The 25,035-nt window shown below is 37.5% G+C and overlaps 1 protein-coding gene across 1 annotated transcript; it reads right to left on the bottom strand.

Annotated features, from left to right (window-relative positions):
- Positions 1–1,165: 1,165 nt before the first annotated feature.
- Positions 1,166–25,024, bottom strand: LOC131335331 (ABC transporter C family member 13). Its single transcript, XM_058370642.1, has 36 exons — positions 24,671–25,024; positions 24,016–24,049; positions 23,793–23,887; positions 23,234–23,389; positions 23,002–23,133; positions 22,052–22,152; positions 20,620–20,689; positions 19,386–19,637; positions 18,110–18,179; positions 16,494–16,554; positions 14,515–14,602; positions 13,262–13,380; positions 11,971–12,068; positions 11,786–11,852; positions 10,984–11,101; positions 10,766–10,882; positions 10,604–10,684; positions 10,273–10,506; positions 9,459–9,560; positions 9,303–9,370; positions 8,935–9,066; positions 8,689–8,836; positions 7,769–8,049; positions 7,482–7,638; positions 6,424–6,599; positions 6,155–6,266; positions 5,974–6,027; positions 5,106–5,228; positions 4,211–4,309; positions 4,031–4,123; positions 3,812–3,922; positions 3,577–3,738; positions 3,258–3,445; positions 2,183–2,372; positions 1,947–2,114; positions 1,166–1,448 (listed from the first exon to the last, which is right to left on the bottom strand). Exons 1-36 carry the CDS (start codon positions 24,707–24,709, stop codon positions 1,368–1,370), a joined length of 4,377 nt encoding a protein of 1,458 aa, XP_058226625.1. The 5' UTR covers positions 24,710–25,024; the 3' UTR covers positions 1,166–1,367.
- Between the last annotated feature and the right edge of the window lie 11 nt (positions 25,025–25,035).

Raw genomic sequence — 25,035 nt, 5'->3', positions numbered from 1 at the left:
CTCAGCTATCGTTTGTTCTCGACCGTTCTATGTTGTGTAACTAACTTGAAAAATTAGTAATATAAAGCTTGCTTCCTTATTGGCTTAAGAAAAAAATTAATTAGGGTTGAGAATCAATCTACGTGTAATCATAACTTTAAGGCCTATTATGCTAATCACACATGTCGAAGTATCAGCTTTATTTCATTCGTAGAAACTAGAAGGCCGGGGACCAATTATGATAGCAGAGATCCCATGTGTCTTAAAAAGAAACACAACTTTTTTTGCTATATAAATTTTGGACTACCCTTATAAAGTAAAAAGATTTTGGGGCCACATTATTTCCTCTTAGCTACCACCAAATACGAAGATAATTACACACCCAATACAATGATAAGTACAAAGCGAGAATATTTATTTCAATGAAATTCTTTCTAATAAATCCAGATTTAGTCACGGTACTCGTAAACTGACCTGAACATCCGAGTAACAAGGGAAAAAAAAAGGTCATTACACAGTATCTTCTTTGTTGGTGAACGTAAAACCAACTCAATAAGATACTTGTTGGCTGTACATTTGTCAAGGTGAACCCAAGATTCATGGTATCCACTTCTTTTACTAATGAGATAGTTTACTAGATTATCCGCTATTCACTGTATCCCTCTGTTAAGAAATCAATTTAAAAAAAAAAAAAAAAACCAATTTGACAATTTATTACCACAAAATTCATTTTCATAAGTTATTAACTGTATAGTAGTTTGATAGCATTGTCTAAAGAGGAGAGTACGCATTGGAAGCAAATGAATGATGAAAAACATGAGTAGTTCCAACTGAAAGGTCGTACAATACTTGGAACAAAGACTTTTTTTTTATCGGTGAAACGAAGACTTTCTTACTGAATGGTCGTATAATACTTGAAACACAAGACATGTATGTGTTCTAGCCGTCCAATACTTGTGGGTTCCACGTTCTTAGTACAGGATCCACATACATCGAACGACTCCAAGCATCTTGGTATAGGTATATCATTACTCTAGGAGGTCACAAGTTCAGGTTTTAGGAGGTGGATCAAAGGTTGTTTAATGTTGTCGTAGCCTCTTGAGACAACGAGTCATCAGCTTTTATGTTTTCCCACCATGGATGACATAACCCTGATGTTTTTGGAGACTTTCTATGACCACAGTTATTTGAGAACTTGCAGGAATTTTCCCAGAACCACCAGTTACATTATGCCAATGCATCAGACTGCAAAATTCGATTAAGCAACGAGTTCTAATGCTGTACAATAATACCAATGTATCAGCATTTTTAAGTGATACATGGGTGTTTTACATAGAACACAACCGGAGTGTATCAACACGCGATCAAGGCATAATTGCAAGCACTTCTCACATTGTGGAGGCTTTGGCGAAACTTGAAAATCTGGATTTCTCATCTCGTAGAAGAATCTGAGGGTCTCCTTGTTCCACCTACACAAGCAAATGGAATGAGAAATTTATATGTACACAATTAAAGTAGGAACAATAGGAACTACATCTCGTTCGAGGATACCCAGCACAAAGATCCCAAGCACCAAGGTCCTAGGATGTACTGGCTGCCTCCCAGACCAAGAAAGTAATATTGCGGAAATTCTGATTCACAACACTCTATTGTTTACTCAAGAAAAGTAAGACCAGCATCACTAGAATTCATGAGTCCAGAGAAAAGTTTATATGTCATCCAAATTACCAAAAACTTCTACCTTCATTTTATGTGGGAATTCTTTCTTCCTACCTTCATTTGTCATTTTTTCTTTACCTTACTAATTTGGTGGTGAACCTCAAACCTATGGCAAGCACAAACACCTGCTAACCCCATTACATGGTCAAAGTCCACCCAACAAGGCCCTTAGCTCTTAAAAAATTGGTTTTTTCTTGTCTTCGAATCTCAACATCGCAGAGGTAAAGTTTCCAAAATAGTAAGCATACCAGGACCCCTTGATCAAGAATCAGGATATTGTCCATGTTCGATACTGTGGAAATGCGGTGGGCAATTGTGATCACTGTCATGCCCCTGCATTCACTAGAGATGGCATTCTGTAGCTTTGAAGCTGTTTGAGTGTCTACATTGGCTGTGCATTCATCCAAACAAAGTACCTGAATAATATTGCCAGTATCAGTACAGATAGTTTTGAGTGTGGCCGTTGTGAACGTTTAACGCTCACCTTGGAAGACTTGAGAAATGCACGCGCAAGGCAAAGGAGCTGTCGTTGACCAACAGAAAATGAAGTTCCAGATCCTTTTACGTGGATGTCTAATCCTCCTGCTGATTCTACTTCCTCCTTGACATGACATTTTTCTAGAGCCTTCCAAATTTTACAGTCATCATTCACCCGGAATGGATCTAGGTTAGCCCTGGAAAGTGGTACAAAGCATAAGTGCATGCACTGCTTCAATTATTAAACGTAGTTAATGTCATGGTAACACAACCAACACAACAATGTTATCTGAATCATGCAAACATAGGACAAAAGAAACCATTCACTGACAAAAACAAAAAACACAAAAACCCCCAAAACAGCCGAAAAAACCAGCAAGAAGATTTTCCCCTACAACAGCAGGCCCCACATTGTGACAAAGGTTATTTGCTTCGAAAGATGAAAAAGGAAAATAAATTGCTTGCAATGAAGAAAAAAAAACTTCCTGGTTCAGCTAGGCGTGACACCTCTTGTATGTGTAAATAGTATCAAGCAATCATTCCATATACTTTCTGCCTTCTACTAAAACCCCAACTGTTTTAAGTCATTCTTATACCCACCTAAAATATGGAGGAAAAATGATGAGAAGGAAGACTCTCCATGCACTGCTGCTAGTAGGCTATGGGTTGAAGAATGACGTGGACTTTAATTGGGTTAAAAACAGTTGTGGGGCAAGTTGGGACCAAACAAGATACGAAAGGTTTTGTAACACAAAGGGGCATACCTGTCTTACTCTAAGAGGAACACCTTTTCTTTTTGGCAAAAGATCTCACTACTCATTCAGTTTTATAACAACGCAACATTGCTCATATTGATAATTGCAACTCTGCATAAGGAAGAGCTTCGCTGCTACAGCAAACAGTCTTCTTGCTGCCTTGCTAGTCTTTTTAGGTGTTTAGGTTCGTTACCTTTTTCTTTTCAAGTGAGTGTTTTCTTTTGGCTCCGGTTAAAATTGCTCACATGACTCTTACAATTTTTTCTGTTGGTCTTGTTAACATACCGTCCACGTGATGTTGAATGAGCAAGTAATGAGTAAATATACCTCAGGGATCCTTCAAACAAGAAGGGACTCTGGGGAACAGCAGCAAAATGTGATCGAAGATGTCTTACAGAAACATCAGCTATATTCATGCCATCCACTAAAATACGTCCTTGACATGTAGGGTTCAGGCGAAAGATGGCATTCAAAACACTAGATTTTCCAGCACCCGTTCTTCCAACAATTCCAACCTGATAAGAGTACATTTATGGCTATTTTAAACTCAAAACCATTACGAATTTCTAAATTCGGAAAGAGAGTACTTGTTCAAGACGTATCTACTGATAAAAGTTGTATATATCAGGAAATAAATGAAAATGACCTGCATGCCCCCAGGAATAATGAAACTGACGTCCTTCAATGCAGCAGGCAAAGATGGGATATATCTCAGAGTAACATTCTGAAACTCGATCTGTCCTTGAAGTGGCCACTCCGGGTCTAATTGTTGGTTCCCAAGCAGTTCTTCTTGAGGAACGTCCATATACTATAGCCAGAAAATCAAATGTTATTTCAGTGACAAATATATGTCCAAGCATTAATACTTTCGACCCTCATACCTCAAGAACCCTCTCAACAGATACCATCTCCTTTTCTGTTTCGGTGAAACTTGTTAAAAAACTTCCCAACAAAGATACAACTGGGGCTGCATATGAAAGAGCCAAGCCTACCTGTAGACAAACAATCCATCACATGATCTTTATTAGCAGATGTGGACACGCAAAAAAGATTGTTCAGGTGACAAATTGCTAGCATAGTCTAGGACTTGAGAAGCATACCAGACCCGGGGTATCCATAAAAAATGAGATATTGCTTCGAGATCCAAAAACAGCCATCACAGCAATGAACGAGACGACAAATGCCGCTAACAACTACAGTGATCCAATCGTTATTAAGTATTACATCCGGTGGAAACTATTGTATGATGCCACCAGCAGTCAAGATGTTGTAACACATACCTGAAGGCGCAGGGAGAGCCACAAACTTGCTATTATCTCTGAGTAAGAAGTTCGCTGATAAGATGTCACGTTCCTGGTAAACCTATCCATGAAGAAGCCCTGTAACAAAGCAGCGTTAGCTGAAACTAACAAATAGTCAAATGCAAGATCAACAACTATTGTTTTGTTGCTACGGTTAGTCGGAAAGGGATGAAGGAAGTGGAGGAGGGAGTAAAGGGGACGGGAGAGCAGAAGTGACCATGTTACATTCCTCAGGCCCCAAATTTGTCCAGCCAAAAGTAGAGTGGAAGGACAAAGGAATAAACCAACTTTATACTTCATAACATCTATCATGTTAAGGCGAAAAGGTTAAATGGTTATGAAAACTACCCCTCTTTCCTATCTACCTGCTGAACGGCTCAACCAAACAAATGGGAGGAACGATCTTCCTGCTCAACCAAACCAATGGGAGGAAGCACCTTATACTCTCCATACCATACCTCATGGTCCTCGTCCATCCTCTCAATTACATGCAAGCATACCTAAATTTTTAGCTAGTTCTCAAATGATCTTGGTGAGCCTAGGCCAGGTCACACATGTTAAAGTTTTCTGATGTTTATGACCCCATAGAATAAACATCAATTTACTTTGAAATAGCTATCTCAATCGAAGCCATCCAAGTGGAGACCTACTGACATGAAGTGAAAATTGAAGCTGCCTTTACTACAAGGAACCTGCTAAAAAAACAATATTTCTAGAATAATCCCTTCTAAGAAACTCAAACTTTAAGCCTCTAACTGAACTTCAAAACACAACCAGGAACCATGCTAGTTGGCTCTTTCTCAACAACTGTACGTTCTGTCACCTAATCACCAAAGAAAACATAACAAAGTTATTTTGAGCAGCCATATATTACCTCACACTTGAATGACCTTATAGTAGACAATCCATCTAGTGTCTCTGTAAATGATGCATAAATCGGTGAACGAGAGACACTGTCAAGCCTCCGCAATTCGCGAGACGTAGACCTGTAGTAGAACTGAAGAATCTTTGATTTAGTAGACAACTCTATATTATAATCCAGTATCGCTTCCAGCATAAGATAAAAGTTAATACAGAAAAATGTACTTCATATCAACAGAAAAAATATTTCTTAGAAACACCTCAAAAAAGGAATGAAGTAGATTAAGTGTCATATCACTGAAAACTTTCAACAAGGCCAGAGTAGTGATTACTTGGCTCTGGTAGTGCCTTCTAAACCCTTACTACTCATGCAAAAGAGGCTAGCACTTTAGCTGCTATTATTATTGCCCTCCTTCTGTCTTCCAGAGAGAAAAATTCCTTCACGCAACCCAAAATTCGACACTTCCAATATTTATGGCATTTTAATTGATCTATGTATCTGAGCCCTTTCGATTGGGATAGAAGGCCTTGTTAGGTTTCTCTATGGAGTTATGGTATTTACGTTTCTCTACTACGTCCTGAACTGTCATTCCTTTTCCCAGTTCATTTCATATGGAAGAATTCCTGGCCGAATCCCCACCTCTGACATCATATCGTAGAAACTGAGAGGTAGTCAGAACGAATTAGAAGCTTTATATTTTCATTTAAAGAATCCAAAGCTTGTGAAGCCATAACTGCAAGCCGTTCTTAGTTTGGACCAACATTTTAACTCCATGCAGCACCTTCTTCTTCTTCTCACAGGAAGAGAACGTTTAGATTTGACTACTACAACGCAAAATGAGTTCCAAACTAGTACTATCCAACATGCTAACATAAACTACCTGCAGTTTGCTGTAGATATACCACAACGGCAATAATAACAGCAAAAACACGACCTGTAAAACACATAATTAATTTATCATTAGACAATGTTTTGATTCGGGGAAAGCTGAACACTGGATATGAGACGATAAACAAATCCCGAAGAGAAAAGGCATAATTACAAGGATCTTATCAATGTACCTGCACATATGCCAAAACAATAGCAATCCCCAAGAGGCCAACAAAATTAGCCAGAAGAATGTTGAGAATAAATGGAAGAGCATCATCGATGGTATAAAGATCTGAAGATAACCTACAAATAATTGTTGAGAATATAACTAAGAAAGTTGTCTCTCTCTCTAACAGCTTAAGCTTTTATAGAAGTTGGTTGTTAACAATCTAATAAATATAAACAATTTGAAGAATGCAAAACTGAAGATGGAGTAATATCTCGAAGAAATTAATTCTACCTGTTAAGAATTCTCCCACTTGGTGTTTGATCAAAGAATATAATGGGTGCATCAATGAGCTTCTTTAGCAGTTTATCATGCACCTGAATAGCAGCACGTAAACCGCCAAATGCAAATGAGAATGCCCTCGTTAATGTTAGCAAGGAATTGATGGCACAGAAGATGCAGAGCACAACCTGTTCAATCAGAAACAAAGTCAACCAAAAACAGTTACTTGCTTCTCACTGTTTTTCTATCCACTGTAAAAAAGACATTTCATTCAAGAAGAACAGTAACTCAGAAATTTATATTATTCCTTCTGGAAAAAAGTAAGCAATCTAATTGCCATTACCAAGCACGTTTTATTCATCTTTCATAGTGAAGTTTCTAAGCCAATACACGAAAAAGGTTAAATCCAAATAGTACCAACTTTTCAACTAATTTATGTATATTCCCCAACTTATATTAGATAATATCAGCAGCCAAACATGAAGCCAAGCTACCAATGATACTGAGCAGTCTAAAACGCTACTATTCTGGGATCAGTATAATAAAGAGCTTTAGTTTTAGATCATAGACAGCTTTAAACTACTAAAAAAACTCAACCATGCACATTTTTATGTATACAATGTATGACTACGTCAACAGCCACCAGTAACTAGTTTTGTGACATGGGCATCCCTATGAACTACCCAACTCCCGTCCACCATAACAAGCAATGCTCATCTACTCAAGTTTCAACAGATTTTACTGCCTTTAGTTTATAAAACAATTTTCTATCTACTAGGTGAACAATTTTCACATAGTCTCATCCCATCCCTAAGAAATTGGATATCCATGGTTTTCGAAAATCGATATCCATCACATTTGCGAAAAGGAATTACTAAGATCGGGAAAGATATTTTAAACCAGAGACCCTAAAAACTCTTATTTTCTGAAAGAGGAAAAAACAGTTTTTCCATTTACTGCAAAATTACATGATGCACTGATTTCCTCTCACAATTCAATTTGAAAGAAAAAAAAGATCAAAGTGTGCTAACAATCTGCTCTCACAAGTACTAAAGGAATCAACCGGTTACCAGATAGAAGGATGTGGGATAGCCCTTTTTATTGGTTCCAGTTACATCAACCCAAAATGATAGCCACAGATCATTGCCATTGCGAGAAGCTTGCATCAAAATTGCAGAGAGACATGTTACAATTGTAATAAACCAACCAGCAAATGCAGCATAGTGTCTGCAAAAGATAAGAATTCACACCGTCAACCTTAAAACAAAGGTGCTTGACTAATTGGAGAGGCAACCCTCTAAAATTTCAAATCTACAGTAAGCAACAACATGTTTTCATGATTATTCTTATTACTCACTTGTATACAGTGGGTTCAACTCTGCCCTCTTTCCTTAGCTCTTCTTCAGAAACTTGTTCTGGTGCCTCAGAAGCATATATGTGATCACTCTCTGGAATAGTAATTTCTTTGGCTTCCGTAGAAGTACTTCCACTTCTCTCTTGTGCATGAACTTGAGACTGGATGTTGAATACTTTTGATGGAGAGAATTCTAAAGATGAAGTTGACAAGTCAGCTGGGTGCCCCACCCACTTCACACGTCCTTTATCCATTACGACGACAATATCAGCACATGATATTGCCTGTGGAATGCAGAGGAAAATAACTTGTGAATTCCTTCCCAATATCAAAAAACAAATGTTTCCGAAGCAGTGAAACACATAAGAATGTTTTCCAAATGAAAAGCTAGCGATTCATGTTCTGCCTCATTGTCAAATCTAATTATACAGTAGGATGACGGAATCATAATTACCCTGACATGATTCCTTAGTAGAACAAAATTACCAAAGATGAAAACACCAACTGAATCTATCAGTGTCAAATTAAGCAGTGTCAATTTAAGCAGATGAAGTAAAAAGAATACTATGCAATGTTGCAGTCCAGTTCCACCCATGGCACATGCAGTAACTGTAGCAAAATCCTTGTGTGTTTCCTATTAAAGGTTTAAGTTACTCATGGAACAAAATAAACAACAAATTCGAAGACTAATATTTGGGGCCTTTCTGTTATCTGTTTTAAAGATTGTTTCCTGTTCTCAAAACCAGAAAATATACATGAATGCAAAATAGAAAACCAATTTTATGCCGATTTCAACATATTTTCTTTTGAACATCAACGTAGATACTCACATTGTCCTCCTGGCACAGAAGAAAAATACTAAAAATTAGCATGTGCATGTGCATGTGCCTATTGATTCAAATTTACCCAAAGTAGAAATTAACCTGGATATTATGAGTGCAAAGAATGCGTGTCTGTTGGTTCATAAGAGGACCAAGAATTGCTTCATATAAAATCCAGCGAGCAACTTGTGCATCAACTGCACTGAGGACATCATCGAGCATGATTATATCAGACCCACAATAGATAGCCCTGCCCAATTTAAAGATGGCACAATCATTTCAAGAAAACAGAGAAAATCCATCAACCCAGTCCCCCAGAATGCAATCAGTTTGGATTTAGGATCTTACCTGGCCAGAGCAAGACGAGCTCTCTGTCCACCTGATAAGTTCACTCCTTTCTCACTAATGTAAGCCAGATCACCTCCTACCATTTGTGCAATATCCACTTTAAGTGCACATGCCTGTAACACATCTGAGTATCTGCTCAAGGTAGCAAAAAGCTCCAAATTGGAAAACGAAAGAGAGTTTCCATGAAGAATTTGTCTAGGAAAATTTTACTTAGGCATGGTTAGAAGTAAAACAACATAATTGTTTTATGGTGCACTACACTGGGGAATAAATCTAAAGGTGGAGAATGAAACATAAGAGGCATTGCAACTGAATTGCTAAAAACGAAACTGACACTCAATACTATTTTGAAGTGTTTCTGGAGTCACCTTAGTGGATTGTAATCCTTCCCAAACAGAATGTTATCACGGAGAGTTCCAGAAAGAATCCATGGTACCTGCAAAATCAAACAGCAAAGGAAAGCTTAAGACAATAATTTAAGACAGTGTAGGAAATTAGGAATGAATGTCTCAAAGTTTGAAAACCTGTGGTACATAAGCTATTGATCCACTTGAATGTACAGATCCACTGATGAGCCTCATTTCTCCCAGAACCAAATTTAACAGGGATGATTTACCTGAACCAACCTGCTCATCAAATTTATTAATAATGTACATGAACCAAACATAAAGGACATAAGTGGAAAAACAGGGGGATGCAACTGTGAAGCGAAGTCCCACATCGTCTGGGTAACAATGTAAAGATATAGTATATAAGCGTGAGGGCACCCTAACTCCAATAGCTTGGAAACTACCCAAGACCGTTAACAGGTATCAGAGCTAGATACTAGAGATGGGTAGGGTGCGTGTCTCTGGCCAGCAAGCGGCAGGTGCTTCCGAGTGACCACGTTACGCGTTAGGAAGGGTGTAAAGCAAAGTCCCACATCTTCTGGGTACTATGAAGTATATAAGAGTGAGGGCCTTATCTCTCTGTTTGCATTAATCAGTTAATAGACAGATTCGACATCCACTTTACCCTATTTTGCTTATTAGGTACAGAGAGTTTGACTCAGATAGCAAGTTACAATGTAACATATTTGATTTTGAATGTAAGATTTGGATAACCAACGGGAAAGAAGTCAGGCCCCCACCCCCTTCCTCTTCCCATACAAACAACCAACTCACAAAGTATATGAAGAAGATGTCACAACCAACTTGCTAGCTTTGAGTAGTACCCCAGTAAAGCTCTGGCTAGGGCACCATGTCCAGAGTTTACTCAAAAAACGAAAAAAACAAAAGGAATGACAGTGAAAACTAAGAAAGAAACAGTATAACGGAGAACTTCAGGCACAGATCTAACCTCTCCAATAACTGAAACCAATGAGCCTTTTGGAAGGTGTACAGTCACATGATCCAATATCAAATCCAGATCCTGTTTATCACTGCTTGACCAAGTACAACATGCATCATGGATGATAATAGCCATATCAGAGTGGTCTTTAGCGCAAGACAATGCCAGAGACTTTCCCGTCTTTTCAGGTTCATGCTCAGGACAGGAGAGGAATCTGCTTAAACGCCTGATAGATATAATGGCCTGAGATAAATTGAAATGAGTAAAATATCTACTATAACACATAATCATTAAATATGAAAAGGTTATCCTTCAGCAGTCAAGGCATGTGACAACTCACATCAATCAACCCATTTATGACCCATGGAAATGAATTCAGTGGAGAGATCAAACTATTAAACAGAGCCAGACAAGTGAAAACCTGCAAATAAAAGATCAATTTGGATCAAAAGATAATATCACCAGTAAAGAAACGCAGGTGGTCAAGATTTTAGTACAATACCGTTGCAGCATCAAGTTGATGCCCCATCAAGGAATAGAGACCAAATGTGAACAAAGAGAAAAGAGTTGGTGTTGTTGCCCAAAAGAATACACACCATGCATCCAAATACTTCCGTGTCTACTAGAAAGTATGCAAGGAATTAAGTAAGACAGCTGGAGGGATACAGGCATACTAAGTATAGCATAAATAAAAACAAGCAATTAAAGTATCATTTATACCGATAAGTGTTTCACTTCCAAAAATCGGGTCTCCATTAACCAACTAGTAAAAAGAACCTCCCATGCATACATTTTCAAAGTGCGGATATATGCCAAAATTTCTCCTGTCCTCCTAATCCTGCAAAAGAGCAGATACAATTTAGTCCAAAGATACATTTCTGAACTGTAACTATTTCAAACAGATTCAGTAAGTACTCAAAGGAACTGAAGCAACTGTCGACTGATGTGAAAACCGCAATATGGCAAGTGAAAACAGTGTGAACACATATCCACTAGGCTGCCACTTGAGCCACTGAGTTGATTTCTCAAATGGGCCTCAACAAATGAACTGATTATAGACTTTCTAAATGCTACTTATCTTGGTTCTCTTAGCACAACTACTTTACTGCATATTCTTTCCTTTGCGCATATTGATTCATTAGCTTTTACTGGTTAGAAGTCTTGGTGTAAATTCGGGAGTCAGGCAGTTTCGTCACCAATCTTTGTCAAAGCTGTCAAAGCTTAATAGGTCCAGCAATGCGCCAAACAATGTAAATCAAGCTATCCAACACCCTAACATCCACGCACAGAGAGAAAGAAAATGCAAACCAAAACATATCTATTGAAGATACTTAAATCCGAAATCTTCCAAAAACCAAAGCTTTGATACCATGTCAGATCACCAATTTTCTTGAAAGTGTAACTTGTTAGGAAATAGGCCCCAAAATATAGAGGCTGGGTTCTGTATATTCAAATTGTGGATAAAATAAGTAGCAAGTTAATTCTTTAGGCATAATAGAATCACACAGAATAAGGTACATACCTTTCATCCTTTTGCTCCATCATTTTTTTGGTGGCACTTGCAATTAAATTAGCAATCCACTTGTTGACTACACAGAAGACATTCACTAAATATGATGTCCATATGGAGAAGAGATAAAAGGCCGCAACAGCTTGGAAATATCACGAGGGAATTCAACAAGAAAAGCTTACATGAAGTGCATATACCTGGTATTAACAAGATGGTAATCGCAATTCCTGAAAGGAAAGCGTACTTGACCTGTGTATACAATAGATACAATGCAACTCCAATTTGAAATGGCAAGCTGAAAAATTAGCACAACAGTTAGAATCATATCAGGAATCACACTAAAAGAATCATTTAGAGATAAAACATATTATCATATTTAGAGGGAAATAGTGAGTTTTTCATCCCTAAAAATGTTGTTATTGTACAGCCACCATGATAACAACTACTGGTACATGAACACTGATTCTAAAATGGTCAGACAATGAGCCAACGTCAGCATCCTATAATCCTCGGATGCGTATATGATGAAAGATGCTCCGAAGCCGAAGGATAAGGGCAAGTTATAGTAGCCTTGCTCAGCCGAACAGAAGTATCAATTTATTTGTTTTTTACTAACTGTACAATGTCTCGATCCTCATTCATTCACTTACAAACTAATGATATTTAGCCCAACACAAATCCAGGCTATTACTAGTTCTATACTTGAGTGGCCATTAGAATGGCTTTATGCCTGAAATACCCACTTTACTTTGATTGTATTTCAGGTAACACAAAATTTAAGGATTGGAGAAATAATGAGCACAAAAGCAATATAACACAAGTATGCAGTGTTCGAGGACTAGCAATGCCAAAATGGTTTAGCACTTAGCAGCCCACTTATGATAGGACAGGGAATACAGCAGAAACCGAGGGCTATAAGACAATTGATAATTCATGATAAAAAAAAAATCTACTTTCTGGGCTGGCCAAGGGGTAGAGGATTTTTGGAACTTCAAAAACTTAGAATGCCCAAAGACTATACTCTCTCTGCTCTAGGTGTTAGATGCTGCAGTCAAAATGTACACGGGCAGATGGATACGTTTAATTTCTCTCAAGCTACTACACTAGACAAATGTTTTCTTTGTTATGTTTTTGCTCATAAAGTACGATAGGAAGCAAGTTTGGCAAAGAATACTATCTACAGTCTTAAAGAATCTCCCGAAGTACGTTTAAAGAGTGGAGTGACTATCTTACAGCGGACTGTTTTATTACCATTGTTAAGAAGTGGAGAATCCCTGGAACAACCAAAAACACAATGAAACATTACAGATCCAGGAAGAATACTTGCAAAAGAAGGGGTTTCCCTACTATTTAGCCCATCAAACTGCATTTCAGAGTACTTGTCTACAATAGAAAAACTACCTTTAAAGGACAAAACCAGTTAAACTAACTTACTTTGTGTAGAGGCACATATATGGTCTGAAAGGGAACCAAGAAATAAAATCTAACCTCCAAATATCATGTAAACTGTTAAACAAGTTGACAGTTCGATCAGCATCTATAGACATGAATGTCTGAATCTCCCCTTCCGAAAATTTCGATCGTTCTGCTAGGGTAACACGTAGGCACTGGGAAGAATGCACAAACAACAAAAAATTAACACAGGGAAAAAAATCGAGTACGGAAAGTAAACTGAAGCCATAGAGAATTATATGAGAACACAAAAGCACAGAAATATGAAGTTGAAGATTATCAGCATTCACAGGATAAAATTGAGAGAAACCAAAGAAGCTGAGACCATCTTCAACTTAAAGATTTATCACATGTTGTAAAGAGTTACTAAAACATGGAACAAGCATTTCAACTTGACATCTACAGTAGAAGCATGCATATAAAAAGGACAGCCAGCACAACATAGTTAAGAGAACCAGTATGTCAACTGTCAACAAATTGAAAGCATCAAAAGGAACTAATCAGTCTTGGACATATAATAGTAGCCCTCATCAATGACATTTTTTTGTCAAATGGAACATAACAGGTCTTTTAGTAAAAATACCAGTTGTAAGTATGTATGTATGTAAGTATGGAACATAACCCAGATCATTGAAAACTCATAGCCGTCCTCCCCATAGTGTATTTTAGGGTAAGAGGGTCGATACACTTCCCAATGTTTCCTACGACGACACCATAAACACTATAATCCGTACTTTTCACTCAAATCTGTCAGCAAGCAGTATAATTGACAGAGGCATCCAACCTCTATCTGGAGTTTGATAGGCCAAAAGGAAGCAAAGCTAAGAAGTCAGTCATTTTGCACAGTTAGTGGAACTACTAATGAGTTTCCTCTAGTTATATGCAACAGTCTCATCATGTTTCAGCATACATAATATATGTGCCATGTTTTTACAAAGACAAAACAATGACTTTCCTCCAAGGCATTATCAACTTCCTCAAGTTAAGTGGCTGACCGGGAGGGGAATTAGAAGAGACTACATTCTGTCATATAAAAATCATTGACAAGGTAGTTGTCTACCACAAAATGTTTGGTCCCCCACCAAACATTGATAGGCAAATGTTACATATCCCCGAGGAGTGTCAAACATGAAGAGAAGTGATGGTTTGAAAGGCTTGCCGAGTACAAAGGAATGGATTTCATTTCTGTGCATTCAGCTGGTCATCATTAATACGCTGTGCATGACATATCAAAGGGGTTCAATACATAAGCTCGTGGGATAAATTGAAAAAGAACAAGTAAGATTTACCTTCTGATAAATAAGAGTCATAATACTGGCTCGTAGCTTCAACTTTAGCTTGGAAAGACGAAAAGAATATTGTGTATCAAGGAAGGACCTGAACCATTGAGAATATACTCTCAGAATATTAAGCAAGGGAACCTTAAGTATGATGCAAAATGCATAATACAGGCATATAGTTTGTAATGACGATAATAACTGGAAACAAAACAATACTAGTAAGAATTACCTCTAAGTAAACAAGAATGAAGGTACATGTAACCTTTCACTCAGTAAGGACGTAGCTAATCTTCCTACAATCTCACATAAATACTTTAAACCAGGTCCATTGGAAAAATGGAATAGAAAAGACTGCACCAATTGTACTAAGGGGGGTGCCTTATGTTTAGGAACAGTGGAAAGTGGATCCCAGTTCTCACCACTTCCTTCTCTTAATCTAATCAATCTTTGCTCTTTCTGCTTCAACAAAAAAACATCCCATTCTAATGATGCATGTTAAAATAAGGTGAAATTCTACGGACACCCCTTCATCTATACAGGTTTCCCACACACATCCCCTAAACTTTAAAAACGCCCAAACAAACCCCCTCATTTATAACCGTTACCCAAATGACACCCTTCTGTTACAGAACTGTTTGTTGCACGGGCATATGTCACTAGTTTGGGCATTTTTTAGACAAAAATGCCCTTTAACACTACTATTTACATCTCTCTCTCTCTCTCTCTCTCTCTCTCTCTCTCTCTCTCTCTCTCTCTCTCTCTCTCTTGTTGATTTTTTAATCTGGAAGGTTTAGTTCAAAAAACTGAAAACCCCAAATTATAAAAAGCCACCAATTTACAAAACATGTTGAAATCGGCCCCCAAATTGAAAACACAAATCAAAAACCAATTTTAAAGCCAAAGGAAATCTAAACAATTGCCAGTGAATCCCAATCTCAAGCATACTAATCTCAATTACAACATCGGCGAGGACATTGTCGTCATACCTAGCCAAAACCGAGGAAAATGTCCTCATCCTAAACATATTTATGGCACACCGGTGACTAAGCTCTATTCCTCCAATCATTATCATCTTTACTCTTGAAAATTGAATCATACTCGAAACCCACCAATGACGACTTTTTCGATCTAGTGCTGTTCATATCATGTATTTCGGGGGCCCCAGGAAAACATCATTGAACAATAGTCCCGATGATCAATATCCGATGTCCGATCTGACGCCGGGGTTTGATTTGGAAGAGCTACAGGAGCCGATTTGCTTGGGGTCTGAAATGAAAGTCTTTGGCCAAATCATCGAATACATCAATTGATGATTCTTCAAATTCTTCAAATTTTATGTCAGAATCATATCCAGAGAAATTGCCCTTTTTGGTTAGGGCAATTATGGATTATGAGATTTTCAATGGGAGAAATTGAGGAGGGATAATAAATTGAGCTTTAATCAAATGGTGGTGATGTAATGAAGAATTTGTAATCGAGATTAGGGTTGACAGTGAGGGTGATTGAATGAGAGAGGGGACCGATGTTGAGAATGAGGAGAAAGGAATTGTTATCTCATCACGTTTGGATTTTACACAAAGAAGGGTATAATCGTCAAAGCACTCGTTCCGACAACAGAGTGAGACAAATTTCATTTCCAATAGATGAGGGGATTTGTTTGGGCGTTTTTAAAGGTTAGGGGGGGTGTGCAGGAAACAGGAACAGATGAGGGGGTCTCCGTGGAATTTTGCCTAAAAATAAGTACCTCCTAGACAAAGTCTGAATTCATCTCTGCTGGAAAAAAGACAGGGAACAAAAGCCTGAGTTCAAGTTGGTTTATTTACCCACAATATCGGAATGTGATCTTTTGAGCTTTTACACGAGGGGAACAAAACTTTTTATACTTCTATAGAACCACTTTGAAGTTGATAGCTTAGTGAAAAAAGCACCTCATAATGTATTGTTCAGCAAGAAATGAACAGACTGTAATAAGACCAAATGAAACTTACTTCAAGATAGAGGTCAGACCCAATGAAATTGCCAGAATATACCCATCCAAACCTTGAGAACCTGATTAAAAGCCAAAATAAAAAATAAAAAACTCATTGCGTCAATGCTACACCATTATAATGGATACTGAACTCCAATTTTAGGACCCAAAAGAAAAACCACAGACATACACACACTTTAAGACATTAATCATAAAAGGGAATGACGCATCAAAAAGAGGTCAGTGCATGCTCTCTACATTAAATGCCACAGAGAGTGGGAAAATACCCCTAAGTTTGTGATGGATATCTATCAGCAGTGTTTTAAATGGCGAAAGGCGCACCGAGGCGCAACGGTCCCCTGGGGCTTTAGCGCAAGGCGCGGCGCGCGCTTTATTGACGCAAAGCGCAAAAGTTTTTTTTTTTGCTTGGCAACGAGGCAAAATTTATTAGAACAAATTTTCAACACAAATAAGCATGTCCATTTACTGTAAAAAAAAAAACAGGTCCTTTTCAGGCTTGTACAAAAAAAAATTCACAATTAAGATATGTAATTTTACTGTATTTGGGGTAGCATGTCCATTTATATAATATATATGTCTGGAAAAAAAAACAGGTCCTTTTCATTTAGTGTAATTTTATGCAAGAATCTTTAAATATTAAATGAAAGAGAGGCTGAGAGGGATCTTACATACTTCTACAAAAAAAAAAATTCACAATTAAGCTATTATGAACACAGGAGGGTCGATCAAAAAGGAGGAGGAGGAGCTGAAACGTTTATACAGTTAGAGGAGAAGAAGAAGAATGAGGAGGAGGAAGAAGAAGAAGAAGTCGTTCAAGAAGAAGTCGTCGAAGAAGAAGAAAAGAAGAAGAAGAAGAGACGTGAGAGGAGGAGGAGGTCACCCGGAAGAAGAAGAAGTCGTCGATCGAAAAGGAGAGGAGCTGCTGCCTGTAGTCGATCGAAGCTGCTGTCGCGCTGAATTTGCTGATCGATTAGGGCTGGGATGACTTAAAAGAAGAATTATTCAGTGCATCGCAACCTTTTATGTATGGGTGAGATCGTTTTTTGGGCTCACGACGAAAAGCCTTCGCCTCAGCGCCATGCGCCTTGGCGTGCGCTTCAGCGCCTTCTCTGCGCTTTTGGGTTCTGCGCCATAGCCCATCCCCTCGAAGCGCAGGCCTTGCGCTTCGCTGCGCTTTGCACCATGCGCGCGCCTTTTAAAACACTGTCTATCAGGGTTAATTAACCTCGAAAAATTAGCCAAATGCAAAGACAGGATTGCCAAGCAACAATTTCCTCTTTAATCACAAATCCACAACTGCTAGTTGGCTAATTCTTTGAAAGGACCAAAATCCCCAACATTTTTCTATAAAAATCTACTTTGAAAGGACAAGAGCTCTGCAGACAAACTTAATCTTAACAAATTTAGCCTTGTTATATACATAACCCTGACCCTCGTCTATTGCAACTAGATTCAAATAATTTAAGAAGAAAGACTGGGATGAAGAATATATCATGTCACGCACTCAAGGGAGCTATATAACAGATGGCATGGATCACATTTTGAATCCCTTTTCATCACTGCAGGAATCAGAAGTTAAGAAAAGAATGTAAGAAGACAACCAAACATAGAAACCTTGTTGAAGAAATTGAAGCAGCTTATTGAGAAGCAGCGGTCCCACAAAACCCATACAATCATTTAACACCTGCAAAATGTTATACCATTTAATCAAAAGGAAAATCAAAATCAAAAGAATTGGAAATTCGTTCTCCATTAGCTTCCTTAATAGGTTTCTTAAGCTACAAATCTCAAAAAAAGTACCATATTTCAAGTGGCAGAGCAACAGAGCATGTTATCTTGACAGGCCACCAGACTGGTGCCTTTATAAGACATATGTCATCTAACAAGTACGTCCATTCGAATTACTCAATATTAATTGTATTCACAAAATTGCCATTCAGGATTCATGAAGATGACTCCATGTCCACACCCATGTTCGAGGCTAGTCTGGATGCTTCCCTGGGAATGCAGAGGAAAGGAACAAGTAAATCATGTCCCCTAGTAATAAATAACTTCCTCATCATATCCTTCATCATGCATACAGATACACATAGGCAGACTTCGATGTATAAAGGTCACAAACTCGCACAAATGACACAGTCATCTTTATTTCTTGCAAGTATAACAAAAAGAGTGAGACAAATAGAACCACCAAAAAGACAAATGACATTGCAAAGTTAACCCCACATATCATTACAAGGTTGTTCATCGTTTATCCTCTTTTGTGGAAGTTACAGATTATATTACAAAATATACACATACTTTTGTCCAGATGTCTTTAGGATTAACACCACAATGCCTGACGTGTATATTATAAGACCGCATACTTTTTCAACGAATCTAGTACAACTACCTTAACCTTCTCCTCCCAAATACTTGATAATAAGGCACCTCAAATCTGCCACTTCAGGTCTTTCCACATTAAACCATGAATTCCATAACGAGAAAGCTATACAAAAGTCTAAGGAAGGCCTTCACTGACTCATTTGCTATAGTCTAAACTCTGAAGCGCACAGAGTCATCAAAGTTTTGACTTGGTCACATACTTGACCAAATAGATAATCAAAAGGCAAATGAAAACCATCAAAAGAAGCTTACACATTGCAGACACACATACGTAGGCAAACAATGGAAGAAGGCAAAACAGCAGGCAGCATGCTTTTCGGAAATTGAGGGCCACAATCCAACTCACTATAAAAGCATACAATGGGAGGAAGGCCTTGGAAGAGCAATACATTAGCGTAGAATAAAAATGTATCGAATAGAGTGCCCTGCTTTTTCATTTCTATTTTGTTTTACTTCTGCAGATCTTGAAAATATGAGGAAATACAAAACTATGTGATAGTGTTACCTTTAGCACTCCTAAACGCAGATATGCCCATCCATATGCACTAAATATGGCTTTAACGAATGAAGGATCAGAGCAGTTATTTCTTTGTTGAGTTTGCCAACAACGTAGCAGCATATTAAGGCACGAAAATGGATCCATGTCATTGGGTAGCTGAAGCAAATCTTCAAAGTCAAGTTGCTTTATCACGCCTTGTTCCATTACAGAGTTGACAGATTTGAATGTCAAGAGATGCCAAAAGCCGTGGCCAATTTCCTATTGTAACAAAGTAAAACAGAATCCATCACCATTGATTGCAGTCTTTAGAAATGAAAACTGAAGAAAAGAGCAGGAAAGAAAGAGCCGTGCCATTGGTATTAAGCTTTACTTGTACCATTTGAACATGCTAGACCAAATGTTGTGGAAGGAATCAGACCCACAACAGTGATATCCATCCAACGAAGTGAAAATAGCATACCACTTTATAGATAAAGGTCCCATTCTACAGACTTTACATTCGTCAATATCAAAAATTCTAGAATCATACCTGGTTTTGAATTAACTAATCTGACTGAGATAAATATTAGAGTTCAACACCTGTAATTCTGTATTAACTGGTACCTAAGAACTAAAAGCCTAATCAGTAATCACTCATCAAATTCAATATCTGACTACAATAAAGAATCCTAATTTGGCATAGAAATAAAGCGATTCCTCTATACAAGTTCACTCCCTACATAGAAGATTTCTCTGCCCCACAAGCACTCAAATGCTTCGAACACTCTACCTTCTGAAAGATATAAAGTAAATCATTCACAAAACTTAGGTTCCCAATACAAGACATTCAAGACTCAAAGCTGTGAAGAGCATGCTATGACTATGAGAGCCCATATGATTGTCAAGCAATGAAAACGAGTAACTACAGTTACTCATCCGTACTATAGAAAGAAAAAAAAAGGTAGGTACAAATAGAATTGATTTTTGTTCTAAAGTTAGGGTCAACTGTTTTGGGTCTTAAAATTGGTATCACTGTATATGCGATGTTTATAAGAAAACATGTCCGCATGTAAGTTTGCTAATAGGTAAATACTCTTCCAAACTCAGTTCTAGGTTTCTGATAATAGCTTACAATCTAGATGATTTCCTCTTTTTTTACTTAAAAGTTGACCTGTAAATATAACAAAAGGTGCCCCTAAAAAATACAAGCACAAATATATCTTTGGCAATATAAAAAGGAAAATGATGAAAAAATCCATACAGAATCCTTGCAGCCTTCTTCAATGTCCAGTCCAGAGGAGAGAAGTGGCTCATCCATAGCACCATATTTGCTGCAAGTAGGCACATCAAATGTCACAACCCATGTTTATGTTGATTAGCAAGCAGACTATACATGGGAAATGAGTAAGTAAAGTTATTAATACCACAAAGCTAAGGTAACTTTTGACAATCACGTACAACTCAGGAAAAAAAGTTACCAGCCAAAACTTGAACCAAACAAGAGAGAAGAATGTATTCACCAATAGTTGTTAATTGTTCAGTGTTTTATTGCAAATAAGAGGAATATATTTCAAAAAAGAAAGAAACAACAACAAATAGATCCACAAGGCTCAAAAACTCAGTGTAGCACAATTGGAAACAAGAACCTTAGCCTTATGTTTACAACATTTAAAGTTGATACTTGATATTCAACTCATATGCTAAATGTTACCTTTATAATTAACAAGTATGATACTATTAACTTCCAATGTAACGATAGAATTGGGAATCATGAAATATACCACAGTTTTGGCATTGAACCTGCCAGAATGGTAAAATAAGAAGCAAGTTGGCTCACTTTAGCCAATTGTATATCAATGACGATGTTAAAATAAAAGAATTCAAATTACAAGAGGAAAAATAGTTGGCATACTCACATTTGAGGATAAAGGAGAGTCCATTTGCAATACTATACTAGAGGAATAATTGGCATACTTAAATCTGAGGAAACAAGAGAGTCCGTTGGTAAAGCCGTAATATTGCCTGGTGACTAAACATGCTAAAATTCTAATGTCTGGAACCCAGTGGGTCACACTATCTGTTTTGCTCAAACAGTAAATAAAATCATGTAGACTTGGAATACTCAATGAACCTTTAGATCATGAAGTTCCTGTTTGTTACGACACTCACTTTTTTTTTTAAAGTCTATAGTTTTTTTCTTTCATCTTCCTTTCATGCATATTGTGGTTCCTACTCATCATACACGTCCAAATGCCTGTGGGCAATCTTTATGAGACATGCACTGCATCATATCCAATACTAGAGGTTACTACGCCACATGGCATCCATATCTCAAGGTAGCCAAACTAGTAAGTGGTAATTTGGTGCAACCAGAACTGCACAAGGTAATTTCTATCCAACCAAGTTTTATTTATTGACTGTAACACGAAACAACAAAATATGGACCAAAACAACAAACTTCACTTTTTGGCTTTTAGCTGTCCCAAAAAGTTTGTCTATTTTGCAAAGTAATGGACCAAAAGCTATAAAATCCCCATGTGTCCCTGATCTTTTGAACAAAAGTAGCAATTTCAAAAAGTTGGAAGGGTAACTTTTCAAAAGTTGAAGATTTATTACTTGTAGTGCAGTGGTTGTGTTCCCTGGAAAGTATTGTCCCCAAATTGCTTAGAAAAAAATTGGGACAGAGGGAGTACCTTCTTATGGAGGATGTCCTCTTTATTCTGATGATGTTTATACAGATGCCAAACATGATATCGGCAGTAAGCAAAGAACTCTCACTAAGAAATCTCAAAGCCTGCCACAGATAACAACATATTTGAATGCAAATAGCTACTACACATGTTGAACCACAAGATATCCGAGGAAGCTAAATCAAGCGAATAAACCAAAAAAGAAACAACCAATTTGCAATCATAAGCATGAGATTTTCAGATGATTAATTACAATGCAGAACTAGGAAGCCTTCTTGCCAGTGGTTTTCTATAATGGATACTGTAGAATTGATTGTGAACCTTAACATTGTCTTGAGATTGATTGGTTTTGCACTTGATTCAAGCAATTTAAATGACCTAAGTCCAATATCTATTATACAAAGTACAAAGAAGGGATTTGAGAAGTCGTATTATTAAATGGTATCAACTAACTCTTTGGCTTACTTTTTTAAGAACGCAACCAGCAACTACTTCCATGCTAACATTAAAGTACTAAGAAAGACCTTAGGTGCTATCAAAAGTTCATCCTAGTAGACTATTTCTACCACCAACAAAATGTTTACGCTTTAGAAAGGTCCTACTTAGTATTTATATACAGAAAGTCCACTTCTATAAGTGAATCCAACACATAGAAGAAGTAATTATCATTGGCTGATTCCACTAAAATCTTCACTTGTTAGAGGAAATGTAACTTCAGGAATTTGTATTCTCAACTTGGATAAAAGGTATCTTAGAACAATCAAATCCAATCGTATTTGACAATAAATCCATGAGAAGCTCAACAGAGAAACTCAATGAAAAGTAACTACAGTGGAAACTTAATGTGATGAAGCATGTCACTCCTCTTATGAACTAGAAGATTCCTTGATGACCATAAAGAAGGGGCAAAAGAAGCTTCAATGATTTAAGAAACAAAAGGCCAATAAAGATACCTCGTGAGAAGAAAAAGCTATTAGCAGAAAAGGAATTGCCAGAAATGGTTTCATGATCCACCAAAAGCACAAGATACGGTTGCAAAAAGTACCAAACCAGTTGCCAAACTTTGAGACAAGGAGAACAGTAACCTGCAATACACGATACAAAGGGAAACCAAGAAACGACAATCAGAATAAAAGAAAGATGTGTCATGTACAATTGTCATGGTCCTGTAGCGAGAAAGCTTACCCACATCAAGAACTGAGTACCTCTGAAAAGCCACTCAGGGTATGGAGTACTATTAGCATTTCGTGCATCCCTCAAAAGTATAATCATGTCAAGAAATGCCACGCTTGCTCCAAGAGCAGGTATAATACGCAGAACAACCTTCTCTAAAAGGTATATCTGCATAATATTAGTCAATCTTTAGTATATAAAACACCTTTCTTCGCTTGGGAAATAAAAGCAAAAAGCCCTGCATTGATATTTTTAATGTGAAGATAAGTAGTTATATACAAGACAAGTGATATTGAATGCAGCACGTGTGCAATGTGTTGAACTTCCTTAGTGATCGCAGCAACAGAACAGTCAAGTTTTTTTTTTTTTGATAGGCAACAAAGCAGTCGAGTTGTGCAGGACACAGGAGAAGTAAATAAATTTATAAACCGTGGCATTAAGGCACGCAAGAGACAAGATAACGAGAATAACATATTAGAATTATGTCTAATGTGGTTATACAATCGTTCTTTCCTTTCTGAAGTCCTCTAATTTCTTAGGAAGCAAACAAATATAGTCATACTGGCTTTACCTTTCCACAACCTCTGGCATTTCTATTAGTAATTCCGAGTACAATGATCATCACCAAAGTCATTGTATTGACTCCAAAACCTAGCACTGTAAATACTGTTAAGGAAAACATATCACAAATTTTTATTTTTTATATTCTTTTGGCACGGAAGAAGAGAACACATCACAAGTTAGCAGGATAAGTAACGCCACATCATATCTTTAACAAAAAGGATATATGTCACTGAAACACTCTGAGAATCTACCCCCATCCCACACCTGAATACCAGAAAGACAAGCGGTAAAATTAGCAAGAACATATAAAGGCAAAAGTAGGCCATGGGTATAAAGACAAACAAAACAGGATTCGAAATTTTATGCTTATTTCAGCTGATTTTGAAACCATTCAAAACACAATTGCTAGCTTTTATTTCTTCAAAAATCCAAAAAAAAACTCATCTCTGCAAGTCCAAGAGCAAATTGGGAAACTAATAGGATTTTAGTCAAAGACTCAGTCAAGTGGATACCAAAGGTTTATGGAGTCCAAAAGGCAGAAACCCATGTCCTGATATTTGAATTCTTTTCCCCTTTTTTCCTTTATTTCCTCAAGAAACACAAGAGAACTATAGCCTTTGTTTGGTTGCTCAGAAAGTGAAGGAAAAGGAAAACAAAAACTTAAAGTGAACTTAGTCCAAATTTTGATAAACAAGATTAAAAACTTGTATCTTTCCTAGGAACAAACACACAAAGCACTAAACTCGGTCTTGCAAGTATATACTTGAAAAGAGAGAATTGCAAAATTGTGCTAATATAATTCAACGGAAAAAGGCAAGGAAATATTGACAATAGTTGGAATTACGACAAGAAACAAAGATCACAGGAGAGAAAAGGGTAGCATACGGGAGGAGATTTAGGGCAAATTAGGTTCATCAACCCCATGTCTGTTCTTCAGAGAGAGAGAGAGTGACTACTGCATGCACTTTGTTGGGACTGTAAACCAACGGCTAGAGCCAACTTAGCCTTTTTGTCCGACGACTCCGACCCCAACCGAGTTGACTTGCCCGTCAATTAATTTCACAGCGTTAAAATCGAGGATCGAACAAATTTTTAGCGAATCAAGATTTATTCGCGATCTTGCCTAATTGAGGAAGAGAGCTTTCCTATTTGGTGGCCGACGAATCTTTTCCAACCCCCTTTACATGGATTTTCATGTCATCATGAAAAAAAAATGAAAGGAAAGGGTTTTAAATTTCTTCTCTAATCAT

The sequence above is a fragment of the Rhododendron vialii genome, chromosome 8a, assembly GCF_030253575.1.
Source record: "Rhododendron vialii isolate Sample 1 chromosome 8a, ASM3025357v1".
NCBI lineage: Eukaryota > Viridiplantae > Streptophyta > Magnoliopsida > Ericales > Ericaceae > Rhododendron > Rhododendron vialii.
The sequence above is the reverse complement of the archived record's forward strand: the minus strand, read 5'-3'. Positions and strand labels throughout refer to the sequence as shown.